General features: G+C 40.7%; 1 protein-coding gene across 1 annotated transcript in view; it reads right to left on the bottom strand.

Annotated features, from left to right (window-relative positions):
- LOC142217014 (glucose-1-phosphate thymidylyltransferase-like) overlaps positions 1-19,393 on the bottom strand; it is a 28,145-nt gene extending 8,752 nt beyond the window's left edge. Inside the window, exons 1-5 of the mRNA XM_075285171.1 lie at positions 19,194-19,393; positions 17,134-17,223; positions 12,411-12,490; positions 6,269-6,384; positions 5,603-5,700 (exon numbers count right to left, since the gene is read on the bottom strand). Of these exons, the coding sequence (XP_075141272.1) occupies positions 5,603-5,700; positions 6,269-6,384; positions 12,411-12,490; positions 17,134-17,223; positions 19,194-19,385 (576 nt within the window). The 5' untranslated portion in view covers positions 19,386-19,393. The remainder of the gene's footprint in view (positions 1-5,602; positions 5,701-6,268; positions 6,385-12,410; positions 12,491-17,133; positions 17,224-19,193) is intronic.
- Between the last annotated feature and the right edge of the window lie 3,223 nt (positions 19,394-22,616).

Here is a 22,616-nt window from a genome sequence, read left to right as displayed (position 1 = left end):
GATAGATGAGCCTGGACGCTGCATTCAGAATAGATTGTAGAGGGGAGAGTTTAGTGAGGGGAAGACCGATTAGTAAGGAGTTACAGTAGTCAAGGCGAGAATGAATCAGAGAGACAATAAGTGTCTTTAGTGTATCTCTGGTGAGGAAAGGGCGTATTCTGGAGATGTTTTTGAGGTGGAGGTGACATGAACGTGCGAGTGATTCAATATGAGGGGTGAAGGAAAGGTCTGCGTCAAACATGACCCCGAGGCAGCGGGCCTGCTGCCTAGGAGTTATAGTAAGGCCTGAGACTGCAATGGATATATCAGGGACAGATCTATTAGATGGTGGAAACAGTAGTAGTTCAGTCTTAGGGTGCATTCACACTACGGAACGCCAGCGTGTATCACAGCCGTACACGCCGGCGTTACAGCAGGGCTGCCGGACACTTCCCATTCATTTCTATGGGAGCCGGCATGCGAGCGCTCCCCATAGAAATGAATGGAAAAAAGCAGTCCATTAATTTCTATGGGGAGCGCTCGCATGCCGGCTCCCATAGAAATGAATGGGAAGTGTCCGGCAGCCCTGCTGTAACGTCGGTGTGTACGGCTGTGATACACGCTGGCGTTCCGTAGTGTGAATGCACCCTTAGAGAGATTTAGTTTCAGATAGAGCGAAGACATGATATTTGAGACAGCAGAAAGGCAGTCACTGGTGTTCTGTATTAGTGCAGGGGTGACGTCACGGGAAGATGTGTATAATTGGGTGTCATCAGCATAAAGATGGTACCGGAAGCCAACTCTGGTGATGGTTTGTCCAATGGGGGCTGTGTAGAGAGAAAAGAGCAGGGGGCCTAGCACCAAGCCCTGAGGAACACCAACAGCAAGGAAAAGAGGGGAAGAAACAGAGCCTGCAAATGATACACTGAAAGTGCGGTCTGAGAGATAAGAGGAGAACCAGGAGAGCGCAGTGTCATTGAGGCCGACTGAGTGGAGCATAGTGAGGAGGAGTTAATGGTCAACAGTGTCAAAACCTGCAGAGAGGTCCAGAAGAATAAGAAGAGAGAAGTCACCATTAGATTTAGCCGTTAGAAGATCATTGGAGACTTTTTGAGGGCCCTTTCAATAGAGTGCAGAGCGGGGAAACCAGATTGTAAGGGGTCAAGCAGAGAGATAGCGGATTAAACGAGAATAGACCAGGCGTTCCAAGATTTTAGAGATGAAGGGGAGGTTAGAGACGGGTCGATAATTAGCAGCACAGGACGGGTCCAGTGACGTTTTTTTCAATAGCGGGGTTATGACAGCATGCTTGAAAGAGGATGGAGGGAAAACCCCTGCTTGGGTAAAGTAAAAGGAAGAGGACATATGAGGGGTGTACAGTAAGTTATCATATAAGTTAAATTGAGCTTTCTACTTTTCAATGTAACCCCCTTGACTACAACACACTTATTCCAACTCACCTCCGGTCATTATCTACAGACAATGCTTCTCTGGACAATGCCCCAGTGGCCATCAAAAGTAGGTGGGAGGCACATGTAGGGACTATCACAAAGGACCAGTTGTCTGTTAGCTGCGCTGTACATATGCAATTTCACCCTATTATTTTCCCTCCCATGAGGTACACACAAGTAGGGAAACTGATGCAAGAATGGATCTCAACACTGCATTTTTTTTCCATGCGGCTCCCTTAAAATTTCTTCATTGTCAGATGCACGCCGAGTGCTGCCTGAAGATAGACATTCCTCACAGTTTATGTACAGTAGTGAAATCAGAAATTGCCAGCTTCACTACTGTACCCAAGCAGGGGTTTTTCTCCTGTGCTCAGAGGCTCCTATTGTAGGTGCTGTGCTGTGGCCCAAACCTCTGCTCATCTAGTGGTGAAGTCAGCAATTGTCGGCTTCACTACTGTGTAGAAGTAGAGGGCCGTCTGCTGTCTGGAACCCTGTGTCCGAAACCTTTATTTTGACAGCAGGCAGAAAAAAAAAAAAAAAAAAAACTTTTTCCCCCATGCTCTCCCTCTCCAAGCCCCAATCCCCTGCCCTAGCAGCAGCCAGGAATAGTAATCATTCCTGCTGCCTTCACGCATTTGAATTGATGTGCAGGCAGCAGGGACAATTCCTGCTGTCATTTAGTTTTATTAAAGATGAGGACTGTGGGAAAGCGGATGAATGTTCCTCCTGGCTGCTATTAATGTATGGGTGGCACTAATGAGGAATTACACTGTGGGAGGTGGCGATACTAAGGAGGCATAATAATTAAGCATTATACAATGTCCTTATAAGTGCCTCTCACAGTATAATGCTCCTTAATGCCCACACCCTCAAAATAGTACTGTCTACAAGCTGCCCCTGTCTGAGGAGCCAATTGTACTATTACAAAGAATAGGAATCCGACTTGACACTAAAAACCCCAGGTATGGCGTGGATGATGCTCACCTGTTGCATACGGTGCAGGAATGCACACATCTCGGGAGATATTGACATGGAATTTTGCAGCTCATAAGACAGATATACAGTGGGGCAAAAAAGTATTTAGTCAGTCACCAATAGTGCAAGTTCCACCACTTAAAAAGATGAGAGGCGTCTGTAATTTACATCATAGGTAGACCTCAACTATGAGAGACAAAATGAGAAAACAAATCCAGAAAATCACATTGTCTGATTTTGTAAGAATTTATTTGCAAATTATGGTGGAAAATAAGTATTTGGTCAGTAACAAAATTTCATCTCAATACTTTGTTATATATCCTTTGTTGGCAATGACAGAGGTCAAACGTTTTCTGTAAGTCTTCACAAGGTTGACACACACTGTTGTTGGTATGTTGGCCCATTCCTCCATGCAGATCTCCTCTAGAGCAGTGATGTTTTGGGGCTGTCGCTTGGCAACACGGACTTTCAACTCCCTCCAAAGGTTTTCTATAGGGTTGAGATCTGGAGACTGGCTAGGCCACTCCAGGACCTTGAAATGCTTCTTACAAAGCCACTCCTTCATTGCCCTGGCAGTGTGCTTTGGATCATTGTCATGTTGAAAGACCCAGCCACGTTTCATCTTCAATGCCCTTGCTGATGGAAGGAGGTTTGCACTCAAAATCTCCCAATACATGGCCCCATTCATTCTTTCATGTACCCGGATCTGTTGTCCTGGCCCCTTTGCAGAGAAACAGCCCCAAAGCATGATGTTTCCACCCCCATGCTTTACAGTAGGTATTTGATGGATGCAACTCAGTATTCTTTTTCCTCCAAACACGAAAAATTGTGTTTCTACCAAACAGTTCCAGTTTGGTTTCATCAGACCATAGGACATTTTCCCAATACTCTTCTGGATCATCCAAATGCTCTCTAGTAAACTTCAGACGGGCCCGGACATGTACTGGCTTAAGCAGTGGGACACGTCTGGCACTGCAGGATCTGAGTCCCTGGCGACGTAGTGTATTACTGATGGTAGGCTTTATTACATTGGTCCCAGCTCTCTGCAGTTCATTCACTAGGTCCCCCTGCGTGGTTCTGGGATTTTTGCTCACCGTTCTTGTGATCATTTTGACCCCACGGGGTGAGATTTTGCGTGGAGCCCCAGATCGAGGGAGATTATCAGTGGTCTTGTATGTCTTCCATTTTCTAATTATTGCTCCCACAGTTGATTTCTTCAATCCAAGCTGGTTGCCTATTGCAGATTCAGTCTTCCCAGCCTGGTGCAGGGCTACAATTGTGTTTCTGGTGTCCTTTGACAGCTCTTTGGTCTTCACCATAGTGGAGTTTGGAGTCTGACTGTTTGAGGGTGTGCACAGGTGTCTTTTTATACTGATAACAAGTTTAAACAGGTGCCATTACTACAGGTAATGAGTGGAGAAAAGAGGAGACTCTTAAAGAAGAAGTTACAGGTCTGTGAGAGCCAGAAATCTTGATTGTTTGTAGGTGACCAAATACTTATTTTCCACCATAATTTGCACATAAATTCTTACAAAATCAGACAATGTGATTTTCTGGATTTGTTTTCTCATTTTGTCTCTCATAGTTGAGGTCTACCTATGATGTAAATTACAGACGCCTCTCATCTTTTTAAGTGGTGGAACTTGCACTATTGGTGACTGACTAAATACTTTTTTGCCCCACTGTATGCTGCGGATGAACTGACGGAACCGAAAACTTGCCTTCTAAATAGGTTGGGTACAAAGCCACCCACAACTTGTCCCCTCCATACATTTTTTTCCTGCTACCTGCCCACATATACTCCAATACTTCAAAAGACCTCCTACCTTGCTCTACTCCTATCTGCTCTTCACACAACCGTCTTCAAGATTTCTCCCATGCATTCCCAGCACGGTAGCTCAGTGGTTAGTACTGCAGCTTTGCAGCACTTGAGTCCTAGGTTCAAATCCTGTTCTCCGTGGGTTTGCTCCGGGTACTCCGGTTTCCTCCCACACACCAAAGACACACTGATAGGGAATGTAGATTGTGAACCCTATATGGGACAGTGACTGACAATATCTGTAAAGAGCTGCGGAATATGATGGCGCTATATAAGTAAGCATAATAAATAAATAATTCCCCATACTGGAACTCATTACCAAAACACATAATACTAACCCCCACAATCACAAACTTCAAGAAGGCCCTGAAGACCTATTCATGAAGGCCTACAACCTCCAATAACGTTACTGTCACCATCACCATCTGAACAGCCTCTCCCCTCACCTTCTGTCTCTATCCCTCATTGACTGTAAGCCCTTGCAGGCAGGGCCCTCTACCCCACTGTCCAAGTCGGTCACTGTTAGTAATATATTTGTTTTGTATATTTATGTGCACTGTATGTAAGCCCTCCCTCAAATGTACAGCACCATGGAATTAATGGTGTCATAAAAATAAGCAATAATAATAATTAGCGTTATGGATTATATGACTGCTCTGAGGACTTCTAGGATGTATCAAGTGAGAAAAACAGTGAAAGAAAAGTTGATTCACATGAATCCATCAACAGTTGCAGAAAATATTTCAAGAATGAATATGATCAGAGTGAGGTGTCTTACTGCAGTTTAAGTACTCAGCCAAGTTTCGGACTATTGGGAGAAAATTGATGGGTACCCCAGGCATACTTAGCACAACTCTGCGGACCCTTAAAAATAGTGTTGGTTATATAATCCCAGGGCGGACAGATATGGCATGGATTTTGGACACTAAGTCACATGTGCATAAAGACATTACGGTAGTTTAGTGTCTCCAAGCCTGGTGACAAGTTCCCTAATTTATTTTTTGTCCTAAATCCCCAAGGGATGTTGTATTTATCCCATTCCTCTGCAACCTGGACCTCCAGAGCTATTTCATTAAATCTTTCAGTGACATCTGGGATGGTGGCTATTCCTTTATACTACTCTACACCTTTAAGGATGCAAATACCTGTTATCTAAGAGCTGCTGGTTTATTACTAAATATCAAAAGAAATCTGCTTATTTTTAAGTCACTTGCCCATTTTTCCTACTGCAATATCAGATAAAATTTGTATACAGTCTGATTCATATAGGGATTCTAACTTCTGGTACCTTTATATAGCAATTCCTTTATTGATTAAATACAAAAAAAGATTTCTAGTTTGAAAAGAAAGAAATTAAAATTAGGTAAATAAGTCTTACTGCTTGTCTTGATGATGTATCTGTTGGCAGTGGCTTTTCCTTTATTGCTCTGATTCTGTGGCTTGCATCGACTTCCAATATACCATAGTTCTTTGTTTCTGTTAAAAAAATAACCTCTGATAATTAATATACAAACAATTTACTAATTCATTTTTTAAGAAACAATCACTTAATTTGTTTTCAGAACTCTTGGGCTCCGATGCAAAATGTGAATACCGCTCTCGGACCTGGAACAAGTCTACAGTGTGAACACAGGGTGAGTAGGGTCCACCAGTAGTTTGCCCTGTGTTCACAGTGTAGACCTGTCCAGGTCCAAGAAAGGTATGTCTGTTTAGTGTAGGTTCCCATATAAATGAGGTCGCCTTGTCATGGCAGGTGGGCTTCATACTATTTGATCAAATTTGTACAACTAAGTGCCTCTATATTATATAGCATATTAGGTGTTTTTATAGTAGTATAATTATATATATATTTTATATTATATTTTTAAATATATATATATATATATTTTTTTTTTTTTTTTCTTGACAATGAGAATACACAAAAAGTTATGTTCACTACACAATTTAATCCTTCACAGCCTGTAAGTGGCTTAGAAGACATTTTACTGGTGGTATAGTCTTAATAAAGCTTGAGGTATGAGATAGAAATAATGCAGTTAGTTACCTTCATCCTTGCAGATATATGACAACACCAAGTTTGACTGATTATTGTCCTCATACAGAGCTTCATATTTTTTCAGAACCTCTTGTAAATGAAAGTCTTCATAAAACAAAGTGTCTCTAAATAATAAGAACAGTAACATGAAATGAACATGTCTTTATATTGTTTTCCTATATTCTAGTATAATTCCATTTTCTTCATTTATATTTTTCTAAATATAAATGAAGAAAATATATAAAATATATAAATATGATTTTTCTGACCTTCTCTTATCCCTATATCTACTAATCATACCCAATAACCCAGGGAATTCATACACTTACGTTTCAACACACTAATAATAATAATAATAATAATAATAATAATAATAATAATACATTTTACTTACCGTATATACTCAAGTATAATTTGACCCGAATATAAGCCGAGGCCCCTAGCTTTACCGCAAAAAACTGAGAAAACTTATTGGCTCGAGTATAAGCCTAGGATGGGAAATCCACCATTGCATATAAAAAGTCTGGTCATGTGCATTACAGCTTAGTAACTCCATGTGCCTCATAGTAATACCAGTTAACCCCATCATGTCCCTCACATTAACCCCCTGTGTGCCTCACATAAGAGTTACTGATACGTGGGACATATGGAGGTAATAATTAGGTATCTTCATAATTAAGGTCCTTTATTTGTACCTCCATGTGTCCCACATATTAGTAACCGTTATATGGGGCACACAGGGGTTAATATGAGGGACATGATGGGGTTAACTGCTATTAATGTGAGGCACATGGAGTTATTGAAACTAAATTAATAACCCCAAATGTCTGACATTACTAGGAATAGTAACACCACCTATGTGTTTTACTTTCACTTTACTGTAGCTTCCTCTCCTTGATACAACAGACATCTTCTATAAGACACAATGAATCCTGCACATAATGGCAACTGACTTATCTGCAGATGTTACATTCTAGTTTCTACAGGACTTTCGATGACAGTCACGTGACCTACATGACAAGCCAATCACAGAGCAGTAGCACTAAAGGTTCTCCCTCTTCGTTTAATTTTTGCAGGTCCTTGCAGTTCTCTGTGCTCCGTGGATCCTGACTCGAGTATAAGCCAAGGGGGGCTTTTTCAGCATAAAAACTGTGCTGAAAAAGTCAAAACTCAAATATATACGGTATATAGCACCAACACATTCTGGAGGACTTTACAATTTGTAGCGTTCAAGTACAGACAAAAAGACACATTTGTTAGGGAATAGCCAGATGATAATTCCCCAGAAGCTGCTGGTGAACCCTGGAGGGAGGGGCACAAGAGACAGTGAGCCCTAAACTGAAGCCCCCCGCTTGCCCTTCCTATTGCCAGACCCTATCCTAGGTAATAGGCGACAACCACGAAGACAATCCCTCCCTGAATACGTGAAACACAAAACGCAGACAAGACATACAACAACAAAGGGAGGTCAGGTAGCCAGGGTTCGGTAACAAGAGAGCGATGCAGTGCCAAATCGGAGTCAAGAGAATAGTCAGTAGGAAAGCCAGAGGTCAAGGATTAGCATACAAGTAAATAACAGCAAGAGATACCAGAAAGCAAGGGCAATAACCGGCACCAGTGTGACTGTGAGCCAAGACTAAATAGGGAAGGAAGAACCCGCCCAGAACCTGACAGGAAGAAAAGCTGTCAATCACAGGAAAGACAGATTAACCACTTAATGAACAGAGACAACCTTGGCAGAAGACGGGTGTGGTGCAAATCCAATTAAGGACTAGAGCCATGTTCACACAGTGCAACTAAAAACCTTAAGCAGATTGTCAAACTGCACACGCCTCCGGTGCCGCAGCATGCGAGCAGAGGGTGGCGCAGAGGCCCGAACAGGCAGAGATGTTACAACATTACAAAGAAATAGTTACTTCACACAATGGGACTGAGGGCCCTGCTTTGCAAGAACTTACAATCTATGAGGTATAGAGAGTGACACAAGAGGTAGCAGGGGTTATACAGTGGGCAGTCAATTTTGTAATTGAGGTTACTGTCATTACACAAACATAAAACTGTATGAACCATCGCCAGTCGTGTCCTTTAACGTGCAGATGGTGCCTGGAATGTATTAAAGGGGTATTCCCATGACGCTTGTTCACCAACCTGCAGGCTGTTGTGCTCTATTCACTTCCTGCTTTTCTCGGCACATTGGTGGGCGGGGTTTAACTTGCACAGGATTGGTTGTAAAGGAATTACCACAGTGTGAAGCTGATGTAGCAGAGCTGGATTTGAGTCAGTTTGCATTACATGTAGTACACACTGGATCCAGGGTTACCAATTATCTACAAAAATTACAAAAAGGGGTACCCCCACTAGAAAGGATAAAACTTAACCTTTATTTGTTATGTTTAAAATTTAAAAGCCCCAAACAAAATTTCAGCCCCTATGATATTGACACAGGGCTTATGTGCAAGTGTGTATGTCCACCTTGACAATTGTATATTGTAAATTTATATAAATCCCATACAAGCAAAGTGTGTTTTGTCTTAGGATTCACACATCATTGTTTTCAGGAATGTAAATATAAATAGTACCTCTACCACAATAGACCATTCAGTCATGGGACAGGCAATTATAGTGCTTAGACACTGTTGAATTGTGTCTTAACAATAAGCCCCAATTTGCATTTACAAGTTGTTCTTTGAATAATATCAACTTCAGTGTGACAACTACAGCTAAATAGATAGCCTGAACACCCTTATTGTTTATGGGCTGGTCAGCCTCTATGAGAATATCGGGACCCACCATCAGGGTCCTGAGAACTGCGGTTTTGACCGCACACCGCTACATTGTCTAGGGTGTTAGGTAGTGAAAGCCTTAACTATAGGCAGTTTGTTTGAAATGTCTCCTGATGATTGAAAACAGATGAAACGCGTAGAGACAAGGGACTAAGTGTAGTTGGTATATACTACACATGTAATGTGCTGTGGCCCGTAAAGATAGCAAGTAGAAAGTACACAGGCTCTAGGTGAACAACAAGCTTAAGCCTGAATCTGCAATTAGGAACCACAGTTGTATTACTACCTACTAGTCTAAATGAACCTTTAGACTGTGGGCTGTGCTTTTGTGTAAATGTAATGCAGTACCTGCAAGGAGTACCTATAGACAATAGGAATGTTTGGGCTATTTAGCTAGCTTGTGTGTAAATGTAATGCAGTACCTGCAAGGAGCACCTATAGACAATAGGAACGTTTGGGCTATGTAGCTAGCTTGTGTGTAAATGTAATGCAGTACCTGCAAGGAGCACCTATAGACAATAGGAATGTTTGGGCTATTTAGCTAGCTTGTGTGTAAATGTAATGCAGTACCTGCAAGGAGTACCTATAGACAATAGGAACGTTTGGGCTATGTAGCTAGCTTGTGTGTAAATGTAATGCAGTACCTGCAAGGAGCACCTATAGACAATAGGAATGTTTGGGCTATTTAGCTAGCTTGTGTGTAAATGTAATGCAGTACCTGCAAGGAGCACCTATAGACAATAGGAACGTTTGGGCTATGTAGCTAGCTTGTGTGTAAATGTAATGCAGTACCTGCAAGGAGCACCTATAGACAATAGGAACGTTTGGGCTATTTAGGTAGCTTGTGTGTGAATGTAATGCAGTACCTGCAAGGAGCACCTATAGACAATAGGAACGTTTGGGCTATTTAGCTAGCTTGTGTGTGAATGTAATGCAGCACCTGTAACAAATACCCATAAACAATAAGGGTGTTCAGGCTATCTATTTAGCTGTAGTTGTCACACTGAAGTTGATGTTATTCAAAGAACAACTTGTGAATGCAAATTGGGGCTTATTGTTAAGACACAATTCAACAGTGTCTAAGCACTATAATTGCCCATCCCATGACTGAATGGTCTATTGTGGTAGAGGTACTATTTATATTTACATTCCTGAAAACAATGATGTGTGAATCCTAAAACAAAACACACTCTGCTTGTATGGGATTTATATAAATTTACAACATACAACTGGCAAGGTGGACATACACACTTGCACATAAGCCCTGTGTCAATATCATAGGGGCTGAAATTTTGTTTGGGGCTTTTAAATTTTAAACATAACAAATAAAGGTTACGTTTTATCCTTTCTAGTGGGGGTACCCCTTTTTGTAAATTTTTCAGTTTGCATTACATACAGAGGTAACGGACTTCCTATCTCAGCCACATTCAATTAAAACCGACTGATAAGAGCTCAGAAATCCCGGTGCTCTCACCTCCCTTATCTGAGAAGCTCCGCTACTTATCCAGACACAAACAGCTCAGAGCTGCTCCCAGCCCCTTCCTCCCCCCCTGAGAGCAGGCAGCTACATCACTTGACAAATGAGCAGATAATCCCAAGGGCCATAGAAACGGAGTGTAAACAATGAAGTGAATAAATTAAGATAGCGACCAAACAAAGCAGTTTTGATAAAGCAATGCATTTAGGAAAAGGCTTAAATCCACATAAACTAGCAGTATAGATAGGATCCTTGTGATGGGACAACCCCTTTAAGTTAGCCTGAAACTGCATCATCTCATGTGGGGTAATGTGGGAGTGTGAACACAGGAGGGTTTGTTTTAGGGATTCTAATTTCCTTCCATTATGCCTTTAATATGTAATATTGTAAAGCATGTCTGCTGTCAGTTGGAGCATGAGGTGAGTAATGCTTCTTTATCCTTTTTCACCATTCTGAGAACTCTGTAAAAAAAAATTAAAATCTTTCCCTGCCAGAAAACCACATTAATTGGACAACCTGATAATGAAACCATTTAAAGGGGGTCTTTCATATCAATAAAAGTGGGCTAATTCAAAAATGGCTGGGAGGATTAAGGAATAAAAGGTATGTCTGGAATAGCCTTTCTAAAATTAATTTGACGTTTGGAACTTATAAAGCAACTGGTCAATGGGATTCCATTATTAATTGTACAGATAGGACAATCTGTCACAAAGCTCCAGAACACCAAATAGTTTGATGTCTTCTGGGCACTTGGGTTCTGCATATAGCAAACTCGGTTGACAAATTACAGAGAGGGGCTGGCAAAGACCCAGTGATCATGGCATCAATTGAAAGTTGGAAGCAGATGGAAGGTTCTCGAAATCATTTTAGGGACTTAAACAAAAGCCTTGAAGAGGACCTTTTGAACTTCACAAACTCCAGTTCTCAGAATCTGTGCCACTTCACTGATTCCAATGCAGTTGGAATTTTTTCTTAAGTTCAGTGTGCATGCCCCTTAGCTCTGGCACTTGCACAATGAAGCTAGGGTGTACGTCCTCAGCTTCAATTGCACAGGTGCATCAGAAATGGGTACAATTAGACTCATTGGACTCAACTCTAGGTAAATATTTTTTTTTTTTTAAATGCAGGCACAGATGGATTTAAAACAGGACAATAGGACACATGCTTCCTGGTCTATAAGGATCTTTGGCTGGTTTAGTGTCCCAAATCTACCTGACAGATCCTCTTTAACCCCTTAAGGCTAACAAAGAGCTTCCGGCATTGCCCTTGAGAATGAATAGAGCATCAGGGCCCATACATTCCCTGCTGTCCACCAAACACCCATTCTCTAGATCTGTGGGGGTGCCAGCAGTTGGATACAGGATAACTTCAAAACTTGGCACAACCCCTTTAATGCTGTCTTGCTCTCTGTCCTGCAGTCCTGGCTGCTTGCTCTACAGTTGTCTGTATATTTACTATGTATACAGCCACTTACAGCTTCACTGCCAACAGCGGAGTAGGAGAGGTTAAGGAAATGAGCAGTTAAAGACAGAATAATTTCTACTTGCTGAAAGTGCACTGTGATTAACCTTCATTGTATATTTTCCAAAATAAGCTAAGTGACTAAGTATACGGTCAGTGAGGCTGCACTGTAATTTTCTTTGTTATTACAGAAGCGGTTTAATTCGGCAGTAACCAAGTTAGTTGTCTCTGTTGTCATTTTGGTTTTTAGATATGTTTATTATTTCTTCATACCTTTAATACCTGAAGAAAGTTGCTTGTGCATAAAATGAATTCTGCCAGTTAGTCTGTATACACTGTATGTAGCCCCAAGAATTCTTATTATTAATTGATAGGCTTATTTCAGTAATAAACGTGTACAGTTACAATAGTTTTAAACAGACATATTTACCCTCCAATTACGATTATATTGACATCTATTTCAAATTTTTCAATAATTAGTTGGAGGCAAGCCACAGCACCTAGACGCTCCTAAATCATAAAAAGAAATTTAGAATTTTAGAAAAATTGGTCTTATATAGATGAGGTGGTCTAACTTATCACAAAGATATAAATTATATTCAATTAAAAACATGTGAACCATAGTCAAACACCATCAGTGTAGATTCTGGTATGTAGTCAAAAGTTATACTGTACATCATAAAAAAAAAATAATAATAATCTGATGCTTTTTCTTCAGCTGTGTCAAAGTTCATCAGGAGCTAGAATACTAGTAAAAGTTTCAATAAAATCATCACATTAATAAAGTATGTCAGATTAACACAGCAGACATTAAATTAAAGATACAGCTAGCATGGAGCAACTCGAACATTTTGCACTAACAATTATTTTGCCAGTAAAAAGTATATTTATAGACAGTGAAATTGCTCTACTGCACAACAGATAGAAATATTGCCAATTAAAAGGTTAACTGTCCTGTTTGTGTGTATGTGTAATTCTATATTTAAAGCAGGAATTTAACAGCAGCAACAGCATAACTATGCCCTAATCCCCTCACTCATATTCTATATATGGATTTCTAGCACTAATCTGCCAATATAATTGCTTGATTCTGAACTTCTTCAGAACTGTGCTCTGTATGACGTAGTAATCATAGATCCAGTTGTATGTCCAACATTACAGCAACTAATGGCTGATCACGAGTGCACAACCTTATATAGTCCATATGACACCAACACTGTGCGATATCCACCTACCACTGACTATTAGCTGAATGGCTGTCAGGTGTTGCTACAATGTTACAGGCAATGTTTGAGTCATCCAAACATACCTCCTCTATATTTCCTTGTAAAACACGTGGCGGAAGCGGACAGTCTTGTCCAAGATGAATCGCCATTTGTTTGGTTTTGTAAATAGTTACATAGTAGATGAGGTTGGATAAAGACATTAGTCCATCAAGTCCAACCTATAACCCTACAATCCCTACAGTGGTGATCCAGGGGAAGGCAAAAAACCCCATGAGGCTCATGCCAATTGCCCTATTTCAGGGGGAAAAATTCCTTTCCAACTCCAAATCTCCAAGTCAGTACAAAAACCCTGGATCAACGTGTCCTTAAAATCTAGAGTCCATAACCTGTTATATTTTTCTCTTCTAGAAAGGTATCCAGGCCCTCCTTGAACTTGTTCAGTGAATCCGCCATCACCACTTCCTGGGGCAGAGACTTCCACAGCCTCGCTGTTCTTACTGTGAAGAAACCCCTTCTATGTTTCTGGTCAAACTTTCTCTCCTCCAGACGTAGAGGATGTCCCCTTGTCACTGTCACTGGCCTAATAGTAAAAATATCCTTAGAAAGTTCTTTGTATTGTCCCTTCATGTATTTGTACATTGTTATTAGATCTCCTCGTAGATGTCTTTTCTCTAAACTGAATAACCCCAAATTTGTTAATCTATCGTTGTACTCCAGTCCACCCATTCCCCTAATCATTTTGGTTGCCCATCTTTGCACTTTTTCAATTTCACTTATGTCTTTCTTGTATATCGGGGCCCAAAATTGTGCACAATATTCTAAGTGTGGCCGTACCAGTGATTTGTATAGAGGCATAACTATGTCCTTGTCATGAGAATCTAGACCTCTTTTGATGCATCCCATAATTTTATTTGCCTTGGCAGCAGCTGCTTGACACTGGTCACTAAAGGTAAGCTTGCTGTCCACCAAAATCCCTAAGTCTTTTTCATTGGCAGTCTTACCTAGTAATTTACTATTAAGTACATAGTCATACATTTTATTATGTCGACCAAAGTGCATAACCTTACATGTGTCAACATTAAACTTCATTTGCCAAGTCTCCGCCCATGCTTCCAGTTTCCTTAGATCCCCTTGTAATATTCTACAATCCTCCTCATTATTGATTACCCTACAAAGTTTAGTATCATCTGCAAATATGGACACCCTGCTCTGTAAACCCTCTACTAGGTCATTAATAAAGATATTAAACAAGAGAGGACCTAATACTGACCCTTGCGGCAGCCCACTGGTGACTGTGGCCCAGTCTGAATATTTACCATTAACAAGTACCCTCTGTTTCCTATCAGTGAGCCAGTTGCTAACCCAAATGCATGTTTTCCCCCAGTCCCAACATTCTCATTTTGCATACCAACCGTTTATGTGAAACACTATCAAAAGCCTATGAAAAGTCCAGATACACCACTTCTACTGCATTACCCATGTCCAGTCTTGAACTGACCTCCTCATAGAAGCTGATCAGATTAGTCTGACAGGACCGATTCCTCATAAACCCATGCTGATTGGGTGTTATAAGATTATTTACATTGAGATACTCCAGGATAGCATCTCTTAGAAAGCCCTCAAATATCTTACCCACAACAGAAGTCAAACTTACTGGCCTATAGTTTCCAGGTTCACTTTTACACTCCTTTTTGAAAATTGGCACCACATTTGCTATTCGCCAATCCTGTGGAACAGACCCAGTCATTACTGAATCCTTAAATATTAGATACAAGGGTCTATCTATGACCATGCTTAATGCCCTCAGAACTCGGGGGTGTATTCCATCTGGACCGGGCGATTTCTCTATTTTAGTGTTTTGCAGGCGGCGCCGTACGTCTTCCTGGGTTAAGCAGGTGACATTTAATTGAGAGTTAACATTACCCCTAATCATGTTGTTGGCCAATGGATTTTCTTGTGTAAACACTGTAGAGAAGAAGGCATTTAATACTTGTGCTTTTTCCTCATCCTCCTCCACCATTACACCCAGATTATTTTTAAGTGCCCACATTGTCAGTTTTTATTCTCTTATTATTTATGTAATAGAAGAATACTGAAAACTGAACAATTTGTAATTTTCAGGACAAACCCGCCTTATTATGAAGCAGTTTGCCCATCTCTAGTCACTTCAGATGACCCCAGGAGAGGGAGTACCATGGTCCTTTGTTCATGATATTCCCCCCATTACCAATAAGAAAAGATAGTTGCCCCTTATATGCTGCAGGCAATGTAGATCTAGTAATTTTAAATGAAAAAAAGAAAATAATAAAAATAACACACAATTGGTAATACCACGGCTGACTGATTTATGACTTAAATTCCTTATTTTTTCTCTTTGTGGTGTACTGAAATGTTGGTGTCTTGACACTATTACCCCCATGTTATAGGATCTATGAGTCTGTTTTCTGAGACATCATTGTTTTGATGTTTTGTTATGACTGAAAAATTAAAGTAGAGTTTAAAAACTCTACTTGTGTCAGCACATCGTTAATATCCCCTAAATCTTAATTGGTATGTTATTTATTCAACATGATAAACACCAGAAACCTGAAAATTCTGATAGTAGAACAGATGTTTTTGGTTCCTCTCCCCTCTAAAAAACAACAACAAAAAAAAAAAAACGGATATAAACGTTTTTGAAGGGTTAAAATGTGCAAAAGGATCCCGACTCTGCAACAAAAAAAGGGACATTTTCGGCAGGGTTTTGCAATTTTAATGTGACTGTTATGGGGTTAAAATGAAATTCCAGTCAAAGCAAGTTACCTACTAATCACAAAAACTGGTGTGCAAAATAGAGAAAAAGCATGGACAGCATTAATTTCAATGGGACCACCAAAAATAGCTAAAACACAATACTTGGCTATCTCCGGCAGCCCCACTGAAATGAACCGAGGGGCATGCCTTACTCTTCTTAAATAGCATAGGATTTGGAATACCCAATGTACTCACAGTTTACATATTCACTGGGAAATAATTGCTTACTACACCCTTTGGTAAATTTCTTAAGTTTTCCAAATGGGATTATTTTTTGGGAGATTCCACTTCTACTGCCACCTTAGGAACTCTGCAAACATGAGATGGCATCCAAAATCAAGACCTTCTGAATCTTTGATCTAAAAGTCAAACAGCGCTCCTTCACAGCTGTTCCTGTCATGTGCCCAAACAGCAGTTTAATCCCACAAATATTACACAATGCTTGGTTTTTGAATTTCAGTTTGGATTTTGGATGCCATGTAACTTTTGCGGAGTACCTGAAATACCAGCTAAGTACAATCCCTAGGCATGTCACCAAAGTTTGGAAACCATAACCCTCAAGAAATTTATTCAGGTGTGCGTCTTTAGCCCTCAAACTGCATTCATTTATGCTTCGGAAATGTATTCTCCGTGAGCTGCGCTAAATGAAAGTTGCAATTTTTCCAGAAATCCATAATTTCACTGTGCAATACATTGTGACCAAACCAACACTCCAAAAGCTGTTTTTCCCTGGATTATCTGCTTTTTTTGTGTGTCTATGATCACAAGCTAAGCACAGCATATCGGGTGCTGACATGGCATGTCTCTAAAAAAATTGCAATTGTATCTGTGCATTCATTGATGGAAATAAATTAATCCAACACTCAAGGGGTAAAAATGTTCGCTACACCCCTTGATACCTTTCTTTAATGGGGCTTTAATGGGGTCACTTCTTGGGGAATTCCACTTTCTTGGCACCTATGGAGCTCTTCTAAAGGCAGTATGACATCCACAAACTAGGCCTTCAAAATCTACAGTCCAAAAGGCAAAAACTACAGAGCTCCTTCCCTTCTGAACCCTGCTGTATCTTCAAACAGTAATTTACAGTGTTTTTTGTGGTTGTTTTCAATGGTTTAAGTTTTTGCATTAACATACCTCATTTGTTGATGTACCATCACTAATTACTGTTACTGATGGGTAATTCTTCGCCCATTCTTTAAATTTTGCATAGTACATGTTGTTAGTCTGAAAAAAAATTTTTTAAAAACATTAATGCAAAAACACAAAGCTTTTTAAATGGGGCACAATGTGCACTCACAGTTTGCATTGCTTGTCCAAAGGTATCTTAATCAATTGTAGTCATTGTAGAATGGACAGGGCAGATTAATTCCTAGTGCCTTCCCTTCCTTCTGCTCCCTGCTTTTTATATATTCACAGTATGAGCTTCCTGAATTGGCTGTTTACACACAGAAATTATTTTGAGGATGGAACGAATTTTCCTCTTTATCTGTTATGACCTTACTAAAGCAAAACCTTTTTATTTCCCATAGTAGTGTTTGTTTGATATTCCTTCAGATGCTATATATACACATGATACAATCATTGTGACTGATAGACAAATTTAGTATACAAAAGATCATTTTTTAGCACATGGCATATGTTTGTAGGATTAGTTGGCCACTTAAACACACCAATTTATCTTCATGTTGGTCTGACTGAAGACAAGTTCAGGGGACAATCGTACACATCAGGGAGAGTGTGTGCCTGCATAGGCAGTACGGAGACTTACAAGTCATTCCTGCTCCACTAGGGATTCTGGGTAAAAAAATATGCAAATCTATTCTCCAGGATGTAATTAGGAGAACAGTGCACTCTGTACGCTGCCCTCTAGAGGGCTAGCATCCTTAACATCATGCATGACTCAGTTAAAAAGTCTAATTAATCATGATGCGGATATAATTGCCAAATTAGTATTTCTATTCCAAAAGGAACAGATTCCCAGCTATGGACAGCACTGTTTCAGCCTATTGGGCTTCCTCAGCATAGCGTAGGGAAACTGATTTGGCAGAGTGAGAGACTATAGACCAGGGTCAGCAGATAATCGTACACATCAGGGAGAGTGTGTGAAGACAAGTTCGTCAGATAACTACCTGTATATGAAACCTAAGTTATCAGCTGCTGGATGGCAATAGATATGAGCAGGACAGCTATTCTCTGGTTTTATGATTTTCTTTTTTTCTTCTATATAGGCAGGTCACGCATCTTAATCTTAAACAGTTGCAAACAGGGGCATACAATTAAGCACATAGACTTGCAATCTCCACAAAGATATATTGGCTCATGTCAGAATATATCTGTGCACCTGGATTCCCCACCACCACCACCAATCTGATGGTGATGGACTGTCAATATTCTGATTTTGGAAAAATCCTTTAAATAGATGTCCAACTTTATCAATTTCTACTTCAAACAAGAGTAAACATTACTAGATTGGCGTTTTTAAATTCTACAATGTTCTGCCTCTGGATAAAGAAAGGGAATGTAATCCTACAAATTTCCTCTTGAACACTTGACAATGTTTGTTAGAAAGATAACATATTGTCAGAAAATAACGCATTCCTTATACATATCCCAGATATCTCCTCATGGCAATAATATTCCCAAAAAGAAGTAGCCTCCTTTAGCAGGAAAGTACACCCTGCCCCCCTAAACTTTTCAGGAATGGTTTGAGAACACTTCTTGGCCTCTAAATTGATGGGATGTTTTGGAAAAACAAGTCCCACCTCACAACTTAGGCTTGGTTTACATCTGCGTTCAGTATTCCTTTCAGGGAGTCTGCTTGGGGACCCCCCAGAATATTGAACGCATTAAAAAGCAGTGACAATGAAAGCACATGGACCCCATAGACTATAATGCTGCTTGAAGTACTTTTCTCTCCACATGATTCGTGCAGAAAACACACAGACCCTATTATAGTCTATGGGGTCCATGTGTTTTCAATGCTCGTCGCTTTTTAATGTGTTCAGTATTCCGTTCCAGTCTGCAAGTGGACTCCCCAAACGGAATACCAAACGCAGATGTGAACCAGGCCTTACAAGACCGAAATGATTTAGTGCTAACATTTTGGTGTCAGCTACCACAGGACATCTTCAGGTCTTGAAATTCCATGTACATACATACTGTATAATGGTTTATCAAAAAAAAAAAATGCTTACAACAATGAAAATATCTTGTAGGGCATGTCCTGCCCTTAAGGCCTCTATCCAATAAGAAATCAATGGGAAACCTCCAATTGGAAGTAATGGTTTGGGTGTCGAAATCAGATCTTTTAAACTTTGATCATTTACGTTCTGTAGATCCTTCATAAATCGTGTTCCATATCCAGCAGCTAAGATTACGGCCTTCATTTTAAATCCTGTAAAAAAATAAGTAAATAAAATACACATATAGAAATAGAGCATGTTTTTATTATTACATGTAGAGAAAAAGGCTAGAGAACAAAAGTCCAACTGTGCCAGAGTCATAGAAACGGCACGTATTGATGGATGCAAAGAGTTGGAATTATCTGGTCATCTGGGCAAGCAGGCAGGCTGCCTCGACTAGTCACATATTCCCTGTTGTAAACACATTCTCATTTCATTGAGACTGCTTGTGTACAGAGAATGGACAGAATAGTGATATAAGAGGTAAAGACAGAAGAAATAATTAAAGGGTTGTCCAGAATAACTTAAAATCCTTGCGCTACTCTAAACACCCGCCCCTCTCCTACTTTCTAAATAACGTTAATTATGAAAAATGGATAGTTACCCATTTCCCTGGGGCAATCATGTGACATGGATCATCACTACTACTCTCCACCTATCCACTGCACTCATACTTACCATCCATAACTTCCAGCAAGACGGCTCCTCCTCCTGTTGTCTGTGCAGTGTGCACTCTCCTACACTGTGCCCACCACCTGTAATTCACCTCTACCGCGTTTCCACACTTGCGCAGTAGAGGTGTTTGATCACTGGTGAGGAGGAGTATGGGAACAGTTCAAGAGGAGAGGCCATCTCGCTGGAAGAAGCATGGAAGGGTAAGTATATAATATGGGTCGGGTGTTGGGCTGAGTAGGTAGGGAAGAGTGGGTTAGAGAGACAGATAGGGGAGAGAGGAAGGAGGTGGAAGTGAGGAAGGAAGGGAGGAGTGAGGAAGGAGAGCAAAGTAAGGTGATAGGGTTATAGTGAGGATGTTACATAGAAGGAAGCTGAGCATGTAAAAAAAAAGCAGAGATACCAGCAGCCCCCAGAGAGACCCAGAAATCACTCAAAACATGGATGGATATAGGTATATGGGTGCATTAACTCATTAGTAGCACTAACAGACATTTAAAAAAACAACAACTTTTTTTGCCTGGAAAACTCCTTTAAGGACACAGGCAATTTTCTAGAATGAAGCGTATTACATAGTTTGCTCCCTTCACCTGCACTATTCATTTATTAAATAATAAATAAAAGTTTACTCATGCTTTAACTAGATGCACCGACATGTTGTACATACTCTTTATTATCAACCATGCCCTGGAGGAGTGATGACAGTGAAGTCTTTATGATGCCCACCAGAATACAAAAATGCAACTATGGGTCATGCGTATGATTACAACAGGCAATGATTAAAGGGGTATTCCCACGTCGCATACTCACCAGTCTTCACTGCTGTAAAATCTTCTTTCTTCCTGGTTTCTTGCATCATTTGGTGGGCAGGGTTTCACATGCAACCTGTTGTTTAGCTCCACCCCCAAATTAGTGTGTAGCTCAGCCCACCGCATAGCGTGATCCTATGGTGCGGCTGAAGGGCCTGTGATGTCATCAAAGGTCCTTAAACACTATATGCACAATATTGGACTATGAAGTACAGGCAGGAGCAACTCCATTCTGTGTTACATACAGAGACTGCCTGTCTCTGCCATAATGAACACAATTGAATTAGCTAGCCTGATAACTGGGAGAACAGAAGACGTTCAGAAATGAAAGCAGCTCTTCACCCCTATCTGAGAGCAGTATAGACACAGGAATTGCTAGATACACAGGCTTGCTCCCTGCACTTAGCCCCTCCTCCCTGAGAGCAGGCAGATACATCACTTGACTTTTGAGCAGATAAGTCAAGGGCTGTGTCAACAATGAATTGAATAAAGTAAGACAGTGGACAAACAAAGCAGTTTTGCTGAAGCAGTGTATTTAGGAAAAGTCTTACATCCACATTAACAAGCAGTATAGATAGGATCCTTGTGATTGGACAACCCCTTTAACTTGTCATTGCAACTACAATTCATGTTTTTTCAATACCCCTTAGTAGATGCCATTATCTATTAAACTGAAAAATTTAGGAGCCAAAACAAATTTTTAGTAGCCAAACCGTGTAATACTCCCCAATGTTCCCCTATCCAGTATAATGCTTTCCCCAGTGGCCCCACACACATTGTAATGCTTTATCCAGTGGTTCTTCTCACACAGTATAATCCTCTCCCCAGGGTCCTCCACAGTATAATGTTCTCCCTAGTGGCACCGTCAAAGTGTAATAGTAGCCATACTGCCCCCTACGTCCATAGGTATAATGTTCTCCCAAGTGGCAAGTATGTAATATACTTCTCAGTGCCCCCCACAGTATATATACTGTATATATATATATATATATATATATATATATATATATTGCTCTCCCGTGTCCACTCACAGTATATGCAATGTTCTCTCCAATGTACTCCCTATAGTATATATAATTCCATCCATAGTAGCCATCACCCTTTATAATGCTGTTGCAAGTGGCCCCTACCTTTTCTAATATTGTCCCCTATGGTTCCCACCACTTACAGTGTTGCCCCAGGGCCCCCTCAACCTTTGTAGTGCATTCCTTGGTGACCTCACATAGTAGTTGTGACTAGGGTTGAGCCGATCTTGAAATTTCAGGATCGTTTTTAAAATCCGATTTCCGATCATTTTCCATTCGAACCCGATCCCGATGCAAGTCAATGGGATTTTTTTAAATAATCGGAGATCGGATTTTAAAAACGATCCTATTCACTACATAGCATGTAGTCCAAAAATTAAATCAATTTTTGGACCCCACGCTATGTAGTGATTAACCCCCTCCCACTGGTGTCCGCTTACCTGCACAGCTGCAGCTCCCAGTTCTTCTTCATGCGGTCCGATCCTCTGTCCTTCACATGTCTTCAGAGTGACCTGCCCCCCTTCCCCCCGCCTCCCTAGACTAGTATTGTAAAGATGCAGGGAGTAGGTGGGGCTTGGTGCGGCTGGAGAGTGTGGAGGGGGAGACATGAGTGATGCACTCACGTCTCCCCTCCCAGTACCCGCCCACACTCTCCTAAACCCCACCTTCTCTATAATACTAGTCTAGGGAGGCGGAAGTGGGGGCGGGGCACAGGGCGTTCTGAAGCCACATGAAGGACAGAGGACCGGACCAGCAGAGGGCAGCACTTCTGAGCAGGTAAGTTAAGCGAAGTAATGAAATAAGCCCTAATCTCGATCCCGCCCAAAAAGATCGGGATCGGAATTCTGATTGCAATCGTGAAATTTTCTCGATCACCGATCGGAATCCGATCTTTTCCGATCTCGATCGTTCAACCCTAGTTGTGACAT

The sequence above is a fragment of the Leptodactylus fuscus genome, chromosome 8, assembly GCF_031893055.1.
Source record: "Leptodactylus fuscus isolate aLepFus1 chromosome 8, aLepFus1.hap2, whole genome shotgun sequence".
NCBI lineage: Eukaryota > Metazoa > Chordata > Amphibia > Anura > Leptodactylidae > Leptodactylus > Leptodactylus fuscus.
This window is presented reverse-complemented; position numbering and strand designations above follow the sequence as displayed.